This window comes from Apodemus sylvaticus, chromosome 5 (genome assembly GCF_947179515.1).
Source record: "Apodemus sylvaticus chromosome 5, mApoSyl1.1, whole genome shotgun sequence".
Lineage (NCBI taxonomy): Eukaryota > Metazoa > Chordata > Mammalia > Rodentia > Muridae > Apodemus > Apodemus sylvaticus.
Window position 1 is genome coordinate 115542069 of NC_067476.1, and position 19193 is coordinate 115561261.

Consider the following 19193-nt stretch of genomic DNA (forward strand, 5'->3'; position numbering starts at 1 on the left):
TAGTCTGAAAAGGAGATATAATGATAATCAGAGGGCTCAGAAGGACTATGGTGTTTGATGGTTTATGCCACATGGTCATTTTATGATGGTGGTGTGAAATCACATGGTATGTCCTCTTTTTAAGCATAGTAAAGATGGCCAGCAGTCACACGGTTGCTTTCATCTTGATGAGGTCATCAGCCAAGACAGTGACAAGCCACTTAATTACTATTGTCTCAGGTATGCACACCCCCTTTTTATAAACTCTGTTTTCCCAAACAAGAGTTGAATCCAAGTTAACCTATAAGATTTTTAACTATGAGCCCTTCGTTTCAAGTTTTTTTGTTTTTATGGGTTTTTTTGTTGTTGTTGTTTTTGTTTTTTGTTTTTTGTTTTTTGTTTCTCCCCCCCCCCCCAAGACAGGGTTTCTCTGTATAGCCCTGGCTGTCTTAGAACTCACTTTGTAGACCAGGCTGGCCTCAAACTCAGAAATCTGCCTGCCTCTGCCTCCCAAGTGCTGGGATCAAAGGCGTGTGCCTCCACCACCTGGTTTGTTTCAAGTTTTAAGTTAACTTTTTTTCCTACAAATTTTATAAAAATTTTAACTTTACCCAATGAACTTACAGATCCTGAGGCACAGAAAGTTTACACGATAGTCTTTTTGTTTTGTTTTTGTTTTTGTTTTTTGTTTTTTGGGTTTTTTGGGGGGGTTGTTTGTTTATTTGTTTTGATTTGGTTTTTTCGAGACAGGGTTTCTCTGTGTAGTCTTGGCTGTCCTGGAACTCACTCTGTAGACCAGGCTGGCCTCGAACTCAGAAATCTGCCTGCCTCTGCCTCCCAAGTGCTGGGATCAAAGGCGTGTGCCACCACTGCCCGGCTACTCGATAGTCTTACAGACAAAGTTCATACCCTAGTAAAAGTCCTGGAGATATAAGGGGGGGCATGTTTAGAGGGTTGAATAAAACCTGGAGGAGGAGGAGGTGGTGGTAAAAGGAAGAGGAAAAGGAGGGGGAGGAAAGGAGAGGGAAAAGGGGGAGGAGGAGGAAGAGACAAGAAGCACCAACCCCCACCAGGGATCCTTTGCTCCTTCTCTGGGCTCTTGTCTGCCTTTCTCCCTGTCAGAGTTGGGCGGCCTATGCATCCCAGAACAGAGATCTTGGAGGGAACTTTTAAACAAGCATGCTTGGGTCTGGAGAGGGTGGGCCGTAACCCAGCTCTAGAGCCAGCTTTTTAAATGTAGTAGAACAGCATGTGGCAATATTCAAATATTATCCATACCCAAGAGACATTTGAATCTCTGTTACACGGATTCAGTGACCAGAGGGAGAGAGAGAGCTGGCAGGGGAACAGTCGTCCTTTAAAAGTAGAGCTAAGAGCTGGTAGGAATATCTTCAGCTCTGATTTCTATTTTTAAATTCTCCTTCCAGTTCTGTTTTATCCATTTGCTGAGGTGTTTGTTGTAATTTTTCTGTAATTAGATACATTCTTTGCTCTTTTTGCTTCTTTTTTCTCATTTTTATTGACTGAGTACAAGCGCATCCTCACGCATGTGCTACAATGCACGTGTAGAGGACAGTGTTGAAAGTGACTTGATTCCCTCCTTCCAGCATGAGGGGCTGAGCTCAGACCCACAGCATCCGTGTAAGACGCTGGGTGCTGTGGTGACTGTCACTCCACTCAGGGTGGGGAGGACAATAGACAAGGGGCTCCTTTGAGATCATTGTCCCACAAGCCCAGCAAAATCAGTGAGTTCCATAATCAGTGAACAACTCTGCCTAAAAAAAAAAAAAAAAAAAAAAAAAAAAAAGGTGTAGAGTGGTAGAGTAAGACATTTGACATCACACACACACACACACACACACTCCATACTGGTGTAAAAGTAAAGTGGCTCTCACCTATTATTTTAGGCTGAGGTAGGATGCCAGTAAGTGTGAGACCAGTAAGACCTCATTAAAACAAGCTGGGTGGTGGTGGCGCAAGCCTTTAATCCCAGCACTTGGGAGGCAGAGGCAGAGGCAGGCGAATTTCTGAGTTCGAGGCCAGCCTGGTCTACAGAGTTCCAGGACAGCCAGGGTTACACAGAGAAACCCTGTCTCGAAAAACCAAAAACCAAAACAAAACAAAACCTCATTAAAACAAACTACAACATTAAAAAAAAAAAAAGTGTCACAAACATTTTTAATACAAATATGTCCCAGGCTCCCTGTAGGTCCCCTTGTGGCCTGCATCTGCTGTTACCCACAACGCCTTCTTCCTAGGTTGAATTATGTAAATTTTAATTCTGGGGCTTTCCCAAAGCTTCTGTGGTGCAGAAAGGAGGCCTCAAAGCTTCCTCAGATTCGCAGGTGAGTTGGGGGAGAAGGGGCTGAGGAGAGTCAACTCTGCACAGTTCTGACTCATCAGAGGGCCTCTGTCAGCACTGGAGGGTTTTTGTCGTGGGGGAGGGGAAGGGACCACTGGGAGCTCGAACAAGCCCGACCATCATGGTTACTTCCTGTGATGATACTCTGGAGGAAGGAAAGTGTCTGGGGTACAGCCCATCACCACAAGTCAAGGAAGCGGGAGCTTTAAATAGCTTCTCCCATGTTCCCATGTGTCCTGAGGAAGATGACAGCTTTTTTTTTTTTTTTTACAAAGTATAGGGCCCTGACCCAGGAAATGCTGCTTCCTAATCAACGGAATCCTTCACAGGGCTGGAGGGATGGCTCTGCCCACTGCTCCTGCAGAGGACTCAGGTTCAGTTCCCAGCACCCACACTTGGCTCACAGCCACCTCTAGTCCCAGTTTTAGGGACTTTGATGCCCCCCCTCTGACCTCTGTATATATGTGACCAGGCATACCCATACATACATACATACAGTCAAACATTTATACACATAAAATTTAATCTTTAAAACTTTTTAAAAATAAGGATAACCTCTCATAACCTCTCACGGCATGTCCCGAGACTTGCCTCCTTGGCCCTGTCAAGTTGACAGTATTAACTCTTACACCTGCCAACATGGCAGTTGTCTCTCAGCTCCACCCACTTTTCTCCTCTTTATGTTTTTATGTATTTATGTATGTGTTTACTGTCTGTGTGTCTGTGTCCATCTGTCTGCCTGCCTTCTGAGGCAGACCCTCTGGAACTGGATTTACAGGTTGCTATGGACTGCCTAACATGGGTGTAGGGAACAGACCTCAGCAACTGCAACAGCGTGGGCACTCTTATCCACGGAGCCCCCTCCCTCCCAGCCCACTCCCTTTCTAAAGAGTGTATCTTGCTTCCTTGCTGGCTCTAATGAACTCCTGTCTGCTTGTACCATACCCCGTATGCATTCTTGGGAGCACAGATTCAGAGTTCAGAGTTTGCTGCTGGGGTTGAAACAGAGGATACCTCCCCGTCACCGTTTCAGTCTCACCCACTCCAGTGCCATCCTGGGGTCTTGTGGGGGAAGTGGCTTGGGGACAGCTGGAGGGCTCTGCCAGCCTGGGCTTCAGTGTGTGACTCTCCCACACACTCAGGCACCTGCTGTTTCCACCCACACTGGGATCACGATTGTTTTGCAGTGGGTGCTCTGGGGACCTCTGCAGGAGCTGGGTAATGTTCCCTGTGACTCATCCCTTGCCAGCATGGGCCAGCAACTACAAGGATGCATTTCCTTACCATAACCTCTATCAGCCTAGGAGACGTACATGGGCATGTGCAATTTATCTTTTAAAGTCCTAGATGTTGAATGACGAACTCCCTGCTTTTCGGATGTAACAGATCTGCTGTGGGTTCTGCTGTTGTTGCTATAGCAATAATTACAAGGTCTCTTTTATTCCTTGAGCACTTGGTATGTCTCAGGCTTTATGTTAATAGCTCACTCGGTGCTTCGAGCAGCCTTGTTGTCTAGATTGTACGCTGTCATTATAGGTGGAAACTTGAGATCATAGATGTTGCATAATTTGCTCAAGGTCACATGGCTCCTCTCCTAGATTTATAAGCATTTCTACTGTCAGGACAAAGACATTCCAGTTTCAGATCTTTGACCATGAACGAACTTTTGTAAGGCTAAAACTAAAATCTACCTTGCCAGGTAACCATTTAGAAATCTGTCCATTCTGTTGCCTGGCATTGTACACAGCTGATTTTGTGAGGATTGCTTTTTCAATTAGCTTGTGAAGCATAATTCAGTCTTGTCCTTTCTGTGGCGAATCCTTATTCTTACCACAGGCCATGTTACCTTCCTGATCATCTACAGTATTTACCAGATCTCAGCACTGATGCCTTATGATAATGTCTAAAAGGGCAGTGCCATTCCCTGGGGCTGTAACTGTGACTAGTGGGGCTGTAACTGTGACTAGTGGGGCTGTAACTGTGACTAGTGGGGCTGTAACTGTGACTAGTGAGGATACCCAAAAGAATCTAGGACTGAAGACAATTTTTGACAATTCTGAGCAGTGTCAGAGTCTTACAAATAAGAGCATTGGTCACTGGGTGCTGACTTTGAGAAGGACCCTGAGCGCTTCTGTACATGCATTATAGCATATTTGTTCACAGTTCAAGTTGTACCTATAGATCTGAAGCAATATGGAAAGACAGGGAAATCCTAGGGACATGGGAAAGGCAAGGAGCCTCTCACCCTGGGAGTCTGGTTGAGCCTCTTACAGCTGAGAAGCAAGACTTCCTACACAGTTACCATGTCCTACAAGGTGCTAACACAGAGATGATAATACCTGTTTGTATTTGAAGTAGCGATGACCCAGGCCTGTGGCCTGAGTGTATATGGTGACGCAAAGGGCCTTATTCCTTCTCAGGACATTTTCTGGAAATGCCAAGCAATGCTATTGACTTTGCTTGCATTAGAGAAGTTCTACCTTCCTGCATTCTGGGCAGTTCATCAACTGTGATCTTGGTCAAGGGCCCTCCAGGAATCATTCTGTGACCCTGTTTAAGTTTCTTAGTAATCCTTTATAGATTGTAACTTTAAACCCCACAAAACTACAATATATGACGATTGTAAAAATAATTGGTAAACAAAGGCGACCTGATACTCTCCCTGGAGAGCCTATCTCATACTTGGATGTGACTTACTGTCTACAGCTCTTCTCTGAGGAGCCTTTCCCATGCTTTTGGGTCAGTCTTACTTTCTTCTGAGAGCCTCTCTTTCTCCTAATCCTGTGCTAAATAAGGCTGAAAAAAAATAGCCGTATTTAACCCCAACTCTATCTTATTAACTGGCTGACCTTGAAATTCTTTTTCGTGTCAAAGAACAAATCCAGTTTGGCTGGAGCAGAAAGTCCCCAGAAGCCTGGAGAACCCCTGAGGTACTATTTCTGATGCAGTGGGATGTCTGTCTCCTGCCTCTTTCCCCCCAAATACTGACATATAAGTGTGGATAGAAATCCAGTTAGGAGCCCTTGCATCTTGCAAAACCCCTCCTGAGTATAAAAACATGGTATATCACAGACCAGTGATGTCACATTCTCTTGAACAGGTCTTGCTCCTGTCAACATTGTAACTGGGTACAACACAGGAGTCTTGTCTGGTTATTCAACATTGTAATTTGGGTAAACGTGGGAGGGCCCCATTCCTCTTTAAGGATTGGATTTCAGTTCTTCGGGACACAGAACCAGTCTCCCCACAGTCTGACTGTATCCTCTGTACTTCAAGTATCATTTCCCCCTAGAATGTATGTATGTATGTATGTATGTATGTATGTATGTATGTATGTATATATATATATATATAAAAGAATGGTAACATCTGTATAAAATATCAACTTCAAGTGGAGAGTGAAAGGTCTTGGATGCAAGCCCCAGGGCTTCCACTGAGACAGACTGTCTTTGTGGGTAAGCAGTTTATTAGAAGATATATTAAAGCCATGAGCAGTCAGACTGGGCAGACAACATGAATTTTAGTCTGAGGATGTTGGTCTTGGCACTATAATCAGCATGTTGAAGGCTCTAAGGGAAGTCAGACCTGGGAAGCAGAGTGGGACTTGCTTCTTTTGAAGATCTCAGGGGAGCCAGCTGTTTCTGACTTAGACATTTTTAATATATTGATTGTGGCTGTGTGCACACATGCATGTCATGGCGCACTTATGAAGTTCAGGACTCATGGGCGTTTGTTCTCTCCTTCCACTGTGTGGACCCTGGAGATCAAACTCAGTGTGTCAGGCTTTGCAGCAATCTTGCTGGTTCTCAAGCAGGAGCTAAGAGCCCATAATGCTTCTTCCGAGAATCCAAATCGAATTCCTAGCACCCACACTAGGTGGCTCAAAACTGCCTATAACTTCAGTTCTAGGGAATCTAAAGCCCTCTGGCTTCCACAGTCACCTGTACGCATGCGCATATACCTGCACACAGACGCACATATATACACATGAGTAAAAATAAAACAAATCCTTTTGAGATGCTTATATTTGTTTTATAATGAAAGTAAAAGCTCAGGCATCATCTTAATTAGCAGCTCACCTTTAACCCGATTCTGCTTAAGAAAAGTCATAATCAGAGTAGCAGTGTCAGGGCTACGCAGTTCATTAGGCTGCGGATGCAGTTCATTAGGTAGCGTGCTGGCCTAGCATCTGAGAAGCCGAGGATCAAGCCCCAGCACAGCGCATACCAGCACGGTGGTGCACGCCTTTAATCTCAGCACTTGGGAGGCAGAGGCAGGCGGATTTCTGAGTTCGAGGCCAGCCTGGTCCACAGAATGAGTTCCAGGGCAGCCAGGACTACACAGAGAAACCCTGTCTCAAAAAACCGAGAGAGAGAGAGAGAGAGAGAGAGAGAGAGAGAGAGAGAGAGAGAGAGAGAGAGAGAGAGAGAGAGAGAGGAGAGAGAGAACGCATCTCCCACAAGAAGAAATCTGGGATCCCAATCACCTGCTTTTCTTTCTTCTCACAAGGACACCTTACTGCTCAAGCTGGGATTTGAGCAATCCACCGAACTGAAAGTTTGAAGATTCATTTATTTTATGTGTATGGTTGTTCTGTCTACATGTCTGTCTGTCTGTCTGTCTGTCTGTCTGTCTGTTGCATGTGCTTGCAGTACTGGCAGAGGCCAGAAGAAGGCTTCACATTTTCTAGAACTGAGTTACCCGTGGTTGTGAGTGACCATGTGGGAGCTGAACTAGGGCCCCCTAGAAGAACAGTCTGTGTTGTTAACTGCTGAGCATCCCTTCTGCCCCTGACATGAAAGTTTAAAAACTATTTGAGAGAACCTTTTGGTTTTTCTGAGACAGGGTTTCAGTGTGCCACCGCATTTCAAAGTTACGAAAATGCATGTGAATGTGTGTATGTGCGTGTGTTCATGGCTACACATATGTACATGAATGTGAAGTTCAGTGGATAGCTTTCAGGAGCAGTTTATCTCCTCTACCATGGGATCAAAACCAGGCCATCAGGTTTATACAGCAAGCACTCCTGGACACTGAGACATCGCTCCAGCCCTAGAACATTTTAATTTCTTAAGATCAACACAAACTTTTTAAAGATAATTTACAGTTCAGAGCACTGGTGGGGTTCAGTTGCTGTGGCCCTCATGTGGGGCTTTGTCTCCGCCCGTATCTCTTTGGCTTTTCCTGGCTCTTCCTTTCCTCCTCAGCAGTGGCCTGTCACAGGGCTCTGTCCTTTGAGCAGGGCATCTGCTCATCATTAAGATGAGGGGTGGCAGCAGACGCCATTTCCCTCTGCATGATTCATCCAGCTTTGGCTTTCAGATGTAAACAAGGACCACAGAGACTGCCTAGCTTCAAAAGCTCCTGACCCAGAGGCAGCCATCCTCCCTGTTTTTGGTTTTTGGTTTTGTTTTTTAATTTGGTTTTTTTTGAGACAGAGTCTCTCTGTGTAGCCCTGGCTGTCCTGGAACTCACTCTGTAGACCAGGCTGGCCTCCAACTCAGACATCCGCCTGCCTCTGCCTCCCAGAGTGCTGGGATTACAGGCGTGCGCCACCACCGCCCGGCCATCCCTCTTGTTAATTTGGATCCAATATCTCAGTATCCACACACCCTCTTTGTGATTTTGATTTTTAAAGGAACTGTTGCAAATCCTAAAACATAGACCGTGGGTGGCAGGGTTGCTAGGTATGAAGGAGGCTCAGGCTTATTCATGTTTTATGATTCATTTGAATAATATTAATAGGATATAAGTTGCTTTAGAATTCCAGTGCAGGTGGTGCTATTATATGGGAGGAAGAAAGGGACAAATCAGAAAGACTCGAGACGCTGACAGAGTGGCCAGGGGTTATCCCTCCCAGCACTTTCCAGAAGAACAGCTAAGGAGCAGAAGAGCTGTTCTCTGTGAAAAGGGGAAAAGAAGGATGAGTGTCTGGAGTTCAGTGAGACAGAGCCCAACCAAACAAGTTTCAGCAGAAAGCTGTCTGTGAGCACCATACATACATGCACGCATGCATACATACATACATACATATATACATAAATACATACATGCATACATGTTAGTAAACCTTATGTATGCACAACAAAATCACATTCCTACTCTGTATTATAATAGCCTATTAATAGTCCTTGCCTAGAAACGATAGGAATGTGTAGGAATAGAAGGAATTAAAGTTTTACTTCTGAAATAGTTAGACATGGTAAGTTCTGCTAGCTTCTTAAAGCCCCTCTTAGGAAGGTAAATGTGTGGTGGATTAAATGAGAATACCCCCCTACAGGCACATATTTCCCACATGTCCATCAGGCTTGGTCAATAAAATACAAACTAAAGTAACAGGCCTCCTGGGTATGTGCTTCATCATGCACTTACCGGCATCACAACCAGTTATGTTAAGGTAACTGGTCTATCAGACTGGGTCCCGGGGTAAGGGTTGGATGAACAGATCTGCTTGTATGTGTATATACTCCTCATGTGACCCATCCCACAGACCCAAGAGCTAACATTTTGCTGTTTTATACCCCTGAATTTCGGTGCTTGCTTATGTGACAGCCCATCCAACGGGAATGAATATATTTTAGAGGGACACTTGTAACCTCTTCTTTGCCTATCTGACTGTTTTAAGAATGAAGCCCAAAAATTTATCTAGGAATCTCCTGCTGAGAAATCGCTGACGTCTAGGAACATGTCTTCTGAAGAAATTAAGAAGACCGACCTTGAACATAACTCAGGGCATAGGCAGTGATGGATGGGACTATAGCAGGGATGGACTTCTCAGTTCTGCATACTTCTTGCTTTTTATTTAAACCCTTCCTCCTTTGTCAGGGCCACAGAGGTAGACTTGAGGGAGCTACATTGACTGAGTCTCTTTTCTGCTTTTCACGATTAATTTGGCGCCTTTAACTGGCTTATTGAGGATGAGTGACTAAACATGGCTTGTTGGAGTGCAGGCTGTGAGCCCTGAGTCCAGTAACACTTATTGTGTTGCAAACTATAACCCATTCTGGCTGATACTGAAAACTCACTGAGAAAGTCATATCTGAAAAGAGATATAGAAAAGCTAGGGTTAGAACCAAGCATACCTGCATGCATGTGAAGAAATCAGGTTGTGTTCGAGAAGAGTGTATCTTGACATCTGGAAGAAGCTTAGGGAAGAGAGCACTTGCATCAGGTATTTTTTGGTTGCTGTGATAAAACACCATGACCAAAAGCGACTTAGGCCAGAGCGTGTATCTTAGTCTATGGTTCCAGAGGGATGAGGTCATCATGGCGGGACACATGGTAGCAGGAGAGTGGCTGGGCAGGAAGCTGAGAGTAAGAGCTGGAAGTGGAGGAGTCTATAAACTCAAAGCACTTTGTTAGAAACAAAGAATACATAATCTCCGTGCTGCACAAAGAAACATGCAAAGTGAAAGTATCTGTGCAAGGTGATTCTTCTTGACAAATGGTACCCAAACCTAGCAACCCACTGGTGCAGCATAGCTCCTCCTTATCCCTGACAAAGTGCTGGAGGCATGTAGGTCCTTACGCTCACAGATAAGCACTAAGGGAACCAGGAATGTTAAAAACTTGGGGTTGTTTCTTCAAAGGGAAAGATATGCAACCTGTTTTCAGTGCCAATGTCTGGAAGCAGGTCTGGTTAGCTGCCTGGTGGCCATTGTGCCATCTGTGTGGCACTTTGATTACACTAGATCCTCCCCAGGCCCTTATCTTGAGCTTGTTTTCTCATTTTACAGAACCCATCTTTATGGATAATAAAACTTGTAATTTACAAAGACGTTGGATGTACCCCCCACCCTTTTTTTTTTTCTGAGACAGGGTTTCTCTGTATACCCCTGGTTGTCCAGGAACTCACTTTGTAGATCAGGCTGGCCTCGAATTCAGAAATCCACCTGCCTCTGCCTCCCAAATGCTGGGATTAAAGGCATGTGCCACCACTGTCTGACTCAATGTAGCCACATCTTAAGCTTTGTTTGAGTTACTTATCATCAGGAAACTTTTTTTTCCAAATTATGCTGTGCTTAAATAAGCCTGAAACAAATTAGTTGAGGTCAGACTCTTGAAGTTTGAACCAATACCAGCTACTGAGTTGTGTTAAACAGAACTGCCTTCTTGCCTCCCACAAATAATTACTGTGATGGGTGTGGTGGTCACAGAGACACCCACAACATAGGTAAAGAATGCCCCTCATCCCACTGGCAGGCACTTGACCTTACAATCTGTTGTGATTGGCTACTAGATACATAGGGGAGAAGGTTCAGACTCAGTAAACTTGAGTCCTTGCTAGGCTAACTACCTTTGATTAAAAAAAATGATAATTCTCATACCAATCTTCCAACAAAGCTATATTCCCTAAAAGTTCCATAATCTCCCCCAAACGGCGCCACCAACTGGGGATCAAGGGTTTAAACATATGAGCCTATGGAGGGCATTTCTCATTCAAACCACCACAGTAATAAAGCACACTTCTTTAATAAGAGGCACCTCTGGCTGTGTCTGCGAGAGCATTTCCAGAGACAGTTAGGCCGTGAGGACTCTGACCCAGTGAATGATAGAATCTGGTGAGAAATGGAAAGTTTGAATGGTACATTGCCTGGGAGTAAAATCTGCTGGTTCATAATTCTCTGCAACTCCAGACCCAGGGGATCCAATTCCCTCTTCTGAGGGGAATGCACCCCGAGCACAGCCAAGCACACAGACAGTCTATGCAAACAAAACACCAATGCATGTAACAAGTAATAAAATGAAGTGCGCCCTGTATGTCTGGGAGCATTGGCAGTGATTGAGAGGACATTCCATGCTCCTCTTGGGTGTGAAACCTCAGGTGGGAGGTATCAGGCATTTCTCAGCTACCCCAGTGTCTTCTGGGAATCTCCTTGCTCTGCCATCGTTCCCTCCAACAGGTCTCTGCCTCTTCCTGTCTTCCCAGTGAGGGGCCAGATTATCTGTAGGGGACAGCAACAAGGGACACCTCAGTCTACCACTGTGAGCTCCCGTCTCCCCCTTCTCTGGTTTTTAATAGCAACACCATTTACAAGACAGTTACTTGCTCCTATCTGGGCTTTTATATGGTTGGTTGTTTAAAGTAGGAAGTGTTCACAGTTCTCTCTAGAGTTTTGCTTTAAAACGTTTTTTCTCAGTCTCAAGTTCAATGCCTTCAAATACAATACAAAGAACTTTTGTGATGAATTATTCATGCTGGGAGGGGTTGTTGGTTTAAATTTTGTTGTTGTTGTTTTGATTTTTTTAAGACAGGATTTCTCATATTCTAGGCTGACCTTGAACTCACTATTAAGCTGAGGATGACTTGACTTTCTGGTCGTCCTGCCTCTACCTCTAAATGCTGGGATTATAGGGGGGTAGAGTGGGGGGTGTACCACCTGACTAGGATAGTGGAGGACAGAACATAGGGCTTTAGGCATGCTAAGCAAGTATTATGTCAACTATGGGACATCCCTAGCCCTCATGAATTGTTTGAGAGTAAATTCTAGCCTGATGCCCATTCCTCCCAATTATCCCTCAAACAAACATTCTCTTACAAGATGCAATCAAGCTGTCACTATAAGGAAGTTGGCAGTCATGCCTTATGACTATCTAGCCCACAGTCCTCATTCACAGTGCTCCGGTTGTCCCATTAATGTACTTTATGTCTCACAGAGCCAGTTCTAAATCTCCCATTGCTGAGGGTTGGCATGTCTCCTTTTTTGTTTCCTGCTGTTATCAGCCTTTTCTTGGTTTGTGTGGACTTATGAAAATACAAGTTAGAAAGTCCTCCCCACGTGTTACTCTGACATCTATTTGGACTAGAAAGACGAGCATCTGCCTCGCTCCGTATCTAGCCACCCAGAAGCAGCTGCTGCTTCTGCTTCTGCTTCTTCTTCTTCTTCCTCCTCTTCCTCTTCCTCCTCCTCCTCCTCCTCCTCCTCCTTCTCCTTCTTCTTCTTCTCTTGGTTTTTTTGGGTTTTTGGATTTGTTTTTTTCGAGACAGGGTTTCTCTGTATAGCCCTGGCTGTCCTGGAACTCACTCTGTAGACCAAGCTGGCCTTGAACTTAGAAATCTGTCTGCCTCTGCCTCCCAAGTGCTGGGATTACAGGCGTGCACCACCACCGCCTGGCTCACCCAGAAGCTTCTTAAATGAACAAATGAATGGTGCAATGAAATATGTTTTTAAATAAATGCATAAACAATATCTAGCATCAGGCCTAATAGCTGGTGATGCTAATGCTGTGTATTTTGCTATATTCAGGTTGATATAAACTGCCATAATTAGGTAGATTAAACAGTCATACTGGAGGCCAAGAGTCCAGTCTTCAGCAGCTCCCTTGTCCAAAGAGACTATGGCCAACGCTGTTCTTTAGGAATTACATTCATTGCAGAAGAAAATGCTAAACTTCAGGTGGAAGGTAGTATTGAAAGGATCCTGTTTCAGCCTCTATGAGTTTATATTCAGGAACCCCAGGCTAAGAACTCCTGATCCAAGCTGAAAAGATAGCTCAGCCGTCCTTGTCAATGTTAAGAGCATTCGATGTTAAGAGCATCGGCTGCTTTTCCAGGGGCCTCAGCTTCAGTACCCACGTGGCAGCTGATAACTGTCTACAACTCCATGTCATAGTTAGAGTTCTTATTGCTTTGAAGGGATGCCATGACTTATGAAGGAAAACATTTAAGTGGGGCTGGCTTACATGTTCAGAGATTCAGTCCATTATCATCATGATGGGAAACATCATGGGACACAGGCAGGAGTTGGAGAGGTAGCTAAGAGTTCTATATCTGGACTGGCTGGCAGCAGCAAAGAAAGACTGGGCCTGGCTTAGCCACTTGAAATCCCAAAGCCCACCCCTAGTGACACATTTCTTCCAACAAGGCCACACCTCCTAATAGTACACTCCCTATGAGCATGTGGGGACCGTTTTCATTCAAACCACCACAATCCAGTCCCAGGGATCTGACATCCTTCTCTGGCCTCATTAGGCACCACAGACTACATACATAGTGCAGAGATGCACATGCGGGCAAAGCATCCATACATATAAGATAAAATCAAATGATTTCTTGATCCATGCAAGCTAGATATTTGTGATGGTTAGAATAGGAATTTATTATTGGTTAGATGGTTAGAATAGGAATAGGACCAATTAAATATTGTCCTTAATAAAAGTTCCCATAGTCATGGTGTTTCTTCACAGCAATGAAACCCCGATTAAGACAATATTGTTCATAAGAGCAAGCATGCAGCATAACCCAAGGACAATGGGAAGTGCTTCTGGAATCAGTAGATCCTGCTTACAGTCAGTGTCTTGGGAGTAGTAAGTGTATTGAGATGAAGAGAGGCATTTGTACTGTTGGTTTGATTTCTGGTCTTAAGATTTTACTTGTATGTGTATGCATGGTATTGTAGGGAGTAAATGCTACGTGTGCCTGTGACAATAAGAAGACAGCTTGCAGGAGTCAGTTCTCTCTTTCTACATCCAGTCTTTGGTTATGGAATCTACATCAGGTCATTTAGGTTTGTGTAGCAAACACTTTTACCCACTGAGCCAGCCACCTCACCAGCCCACTTTCTGATACCTTTGGTTGCCTGTGTTGAGTATTGGAATGTGTTTTGTCTTGCAGATAGCAGTTCTCTAAATACTGAGCAAAAAGGCTCCTGGAACTCTGAGAACTTCTGGCTTGATCCGTCCTCGAAAGGCCAATTGGAGCCCAACGAAGAGGAGGATGGACTTCGGAAATCCCTGGATAGATTCTATGAAGCATTTGCCCATCCACCGCCAGGCTCTGGGGATCCACTTTCTGCATCTGTGTGTCAGTGCCTGTCTCAGACAATCTCTGAGATCGAGGGACACGAGAGCCAAAGGTATGCTCTCCGGAGTTTCCAGATGGCCCGGGCCATCTTCCACAGGGATGGCTGTTCTATTTTACAGCAGCATTCCAGGGAAACCCGCTTCTACCCGCTAAAGCAAGAAGGCAGCCCTATGGGTAATGAAGAGCCTTCCCCAGGACTGTCAAGAGAGGTCATTCGTTTCCTCTTGGAGCAGACTGTAATGAAAGACTCATAGCTGGTGTATGTGAAAGCAGGCAGTGCTGGAGAGGAAGTGCTGTCACCTAGTCCCTAGAGTCTATGGATGTATGGCAGGGGAGGGGTTCTCTGGCATCTTTCTGTTTCCAGCCATTAGCCATAAGCTTTGCGGGTAGAGGCTAGCATCAGCAATCTGATGATGGAGCCAGTAAGCATCTTGGTGTGCTACCTCCTACTTACCTTGGTACCTTAGTACCAAGGCTGATACTGACTCATTGAGGGTTGAGTCCTAGCCCAGCTTCTTGCCTTAGTCTGTGCTCCTGAGTGCTGTCCTGGAGACCTGGTCAGAGCTGGGACTTTGGCAGGAAATTACTTCTCTGCTTGGCTTCATTCCTTCCCCCAGGGAAGGAATTCATTCACCTACTGGTGTCTCTAGGACCTTTTCTTAATAAACTTCTTACATCTGTATCCCTGACTCAGTCTGTTCCTGGGAGAGCAAGCCTCAGAGAACAGGATTCTGGGAGATGAGTGTTTGGAGGATATACATTTCTGTGCTGAATCAAGAGTAACAATTTTACCGAGTTGTAGGTGAGGACCAATTGATTGGCCTAAAGCAATGTAAAGATTTAAATACTCTTCCAACAGTGTGTCACATCTTAATCATACCTTTGGCTCCTCTCCAAAGCCAGAATTCCATCTACAAAGCTAAAATTCACACATAAAGGGCTTCTTCATCTCTACTAGATTGCACCATGGAAGGGGAGGAGACAGGGCTGAACCATCCACTCAGGATACGGATGCGGGAGCACAAACCTAATATGTAACTTTTCTCATTTGTGCTTAGTGGGAATAAGGAATCCCTTGACCAGGCAGCTTTTTCCTGTCCTTGTTACTTTTTCACTGTCCACTGCCAGCATCCTCTAATGGGCTGTCCCTCAAGCCCACCCTGCTTCTGTCTCCAGTACCCTGAGTTCAGTGCCAGTGCTTGCCTGGAGCAGGGCTTTGCTGTCACCTGTGACTGCCCTCCGGGCAGGTGCTTAGCCTGACAGGGAGCCCTTTAAGTAGCTAGTTCAGGCTTACACTGGCAGATGCTCTACTCTGCGGGTTGTATCCTGTACCTCAGTTTGAGAATTACGTCAACTGGCACCAGGAACAGTAATTGGAAGCCTCATAGAGTTCTTCAAGCAAATTACATCAAGAGAAAGGCTTATTTCCCTCTTTTGGAGGAATAGCAAAAGCTGGCAACATTCTGCAGTTAAATTTGAGAAACTCAGGGTGAAGTTTAATTGGCATAAGACTCCAAAGCTTTTCAGAAAGTGGATTATGCAAATGGGGCAGCCGGCACACTAAGAGTTGGTGCACTGGAGAGTCTCCTGGGGACCATTCTTGAATGGAAAGAAGCCTAAAGAGAAGCAGGGCTGTGTGCAAGCTTCTGGTCCCGGGAAGGTCACTGGAGACCCCACATCAAAAGGTCAAGGCACCTATGGGAGGGTCTCACATGGTAGGAAATCAAATGTGAATCATACTTTGAGAGATGCTCCCAAATGTGGTTTCAGTTTTCCCCCTCTCTCCCGTTCAACAGTCCATTCAATAATCACAAGACTGGGGCAGTGTCCAACCCAAACCTGCAGGTTAAATGTGAAGAAGGTTCCAGGTTTTATTATTTTCATCCTTGAAGAGTGTCACTGAAAATTATTCAGCCACAGAAATGCTTACAGTTCATTTCCATGGCTATCAACAGAGGGAATCTGGGTTATTCTCTGCTTGTTTTTAAAGGACAAAACAAACAAACAAACAAACAACTATGTCAAATCTTCATGTTGGGAAGTAGCGGGTTCCATTTTGAAGAGAGATTTTAGTATCAAAGAATGACGAAGCATCATGGGTATAAGTGCCGAAGGCGTTCGGCAGGAGGAAGCCTGGCAGTCGGATGTGGAGAGAGAAAGCCAGGGTTGCTTCGGAACAGCTCAGGGTATGGCGTGTGTCTGCTTAAAAAGGAGTAAGTGTTTGTGACAGTCCAGGACACGATATTTGATTCTCTGTGATCCTGCCTGTTAATTTGATCTCTGTGGGGATAGGGTGGTATTTTTCCATTTATCTCTGTGAACCTTTAATAAAGACTAAGAGATAAGGATACTGCAGCTCAGGCCTTTGGCAGTCTATTGCCTGTTTCAACACTGAGGGTACAGTCACGACATCTTATCATCTCATGAACACTGGGGGGGACTTACAATATTGGCAGTGACATTTTCCAGATCTGCAGAGCCCTGGTGAGGGCCACTTTGTTCCAGAAACATCAAATCCTGAAGATGAGATCTTTGAGCAGAATCTAAGGGTCCTGCCCTGCACCCAGGCTTGTTTCTTCAGATGACCCAGCTCAGGACTGGGCCAGGAGTCCGCACCTGCTCAGCCTGCACTCAGTGATACCCAGGCCTGTATGATTTCTTTTAGGATATATGTGACCGATCCTATTATCAGCGATTTCAAAACAGTATAGAAAACATCCATTCATTTTAAACTTGTAAAGGTTTTTTGAATGTTATATTGGATCACAGTTGCACACATAGGTGCATATATCCTATATGCAGTCTTAATAATTCTCACAGTCTGAGCCCACCTGTGAAACCTTGAGCCTTCTAAGTGGATGGTTCCATTTGTCGCACTGATGAGAGCAGTTGACACTGACCAGTTTTCTCAAGGTGCTGATAGCACACAAACTGGATAAACACATGGATAGAATTTCTTTCATTGCTAATCTATTCTAGTCAGTATGCTAGGGAAACACAAAAGCTACATCTAATCCATGCTTTTACATAGCTGTGTAGGGTTAGCTTAATATAAGTACTTAAATGTAAAAGGCCGATTTGATAAAAATTAATAATAGAGTAGGTGACACCATCAAAAGTTAGAAATATGGGATGACACCTCCCCTTCCCCAATTGCTGAAGTTTAAGATACAGTAGAATAGACTATCCTAGGACAGGGGTTGTGGGCAATTACAGGGTAGACTAGAAAGTACAGAATACATCCGTGTTTCAAGCTACCGTTTTCTCTCTTTGCTACAGTGAAAGTTATTTTAAAAAGAAAAGCATACACAAATGGCCAGACAATATAAAAGAGTAGCCTGCTCAAATAGGAGAACATTTTCTGCCTAGTAACTGAAGCAATTCCAATGTAAAAATAGATACATCGAAGGAAAAAGTTGAGCCATAAATATGTATAAGCAGATATGCAAATTGAATATGTAATAAAGGTGGCAGTTCAAATTAGGCATGGCTAGGGATGTAGACCAGTTCCCAGGCATGCACACAGTGCTGGATTGATAGCCAGCGTAGGAAGGAAAAATAATAATAAGCCGAAGATGGAGCTGTCAGCCATGGTTTCAGAATGACGAACTCCCTGCTTTGGGAGGGGGAGTCGAAGTAGAAGACTGGGTTCCCTATCTCACTTCTTATATCAAAATATACTCTGGATGGATTTCATGGTGAAATTTTAAATTATAAAAAATGTGAGAGAGATATATGCAATGTGTGTATATATATATAGAAAAAGTGTACATACACATATGGAGAAAGAGGGATGTCTTAGAATGGAGAAATCTTTCTAAGAATTGCTCAAAAAAAGTAAAACCCTAAACACTGAAAAAAAATTTCATGAACTTGTCTAAAAGCATACATCTTTATTATGGTCTGGCAAGAATGGCTCAATAGGGTCTTGCTCCCAAGTGTGATGATCTGCCTGGGTTTCATCCCCATGGCCTCATAGCAGGAGGAGAGAGCTGAGTCTACGGGTTGTCCTCTGACCTATGAAATTGTACTGGTGTGTATGCATGGGCACACAGACACACATACACACAGACACACACACACACACACACACACATGCAATCATTTAAAAAAAAATAAATAAACCTCAGGTGGTGTCAACTTGAGCCAGCCTATGCAGATCTTTTTGCTGTCCCTGTGATCTGGACCCGAAAGAATGAGGCAGACTCTAATCTAATACTATAGGCAATCTTACTTCATTGTCAGTGCACTTTTATACAGAAATGTAACAAAGAAAGCAATGATCCAAGGAAGGTTGTTTGAGTTCAGAAACACATGTAAATAAACGTTAGTAGGCACCTACTAAATATTGATAGAGCAGCCATTTCCCAGAACTTTCTCAAGACAGACCAGTTTAAACACAATTGCCTGGCACGAAAGCAAGGCAGAAGGCTGTGTCCAGTTCCAGGACACACTGAGGACAGTGCTCTGCACACCCTTTCACCAGATTGGGCTCTATAGCAATGTTCTGACATCAGACAAGAATAAGCATGTCTTGTAAATTGAATGTAAATGTTTGTCACCGAATTCACATCCAAGGTCAATCCAGGGAACAAAATGCACCTGCGATAAAAGGCCCTCTGCCTTTTTTCTTGGAGCTTCTCTTACAATTCCCCAAAGTAGTGTTCACCGAGGGTCATTCTTTTGACCGTGTTCCAACAGGTGGGAAAAGTTGTAAAGTTATAACAAGATCAAAATAAAGAAAAATACATAGAATATGTAAATAGAGGGGGTTTTAATACAGAGAGTTCTTGCAAATCATTAGAAATACAACCAAGATGGAAAAATAGCAAAAATATGTTAGGAAAATGATGTATATGTCTTCTTTGATGTGTTTGTAGCAACAGTTACTGTAAATAACCCCAATAACCCTACCTGGGCTACAAAGAGAGAAAGTAGATAAGAGGTAGTAGGAAAAGGACAGGATCAGTGGAAGATGGACAGGCACGGATGGGGGCAGTAACAGGGAGGCTGGGACATGACCGAAATGCAGTATGTAATAAATGTATG

General features: G+C 44.3%; 1 protein-coding gene across 3 annotated transcripts in view; it reads left to right on the top strand.

Moving 5' to 3' along the window:
* Shld1 (shieldin complex subunit 1) overlaps positions 1 to 14826 on the top strand; it is a 61963-nt gene extending 47137 nt beyond the window's left edge. For all 3 annotated transcript variants that reach the window (XM_052183704.1, XM_052183703.1, XM_052183707.1), the window contains one exon: positions 13956 to 14826. In XM_052183704.1, the coding sequence (XP_052039664.1) occupies positions 13956 to 14398 (443 nt within the window). In that variant the 3' untranslated portion in view covers positions 14399 to 14826. The remainder of the gene's footprint in view (positions 1 to 13955) is intronic.
* Positions 14827 to 19193: the final 4367 nt, after the last annotated feature.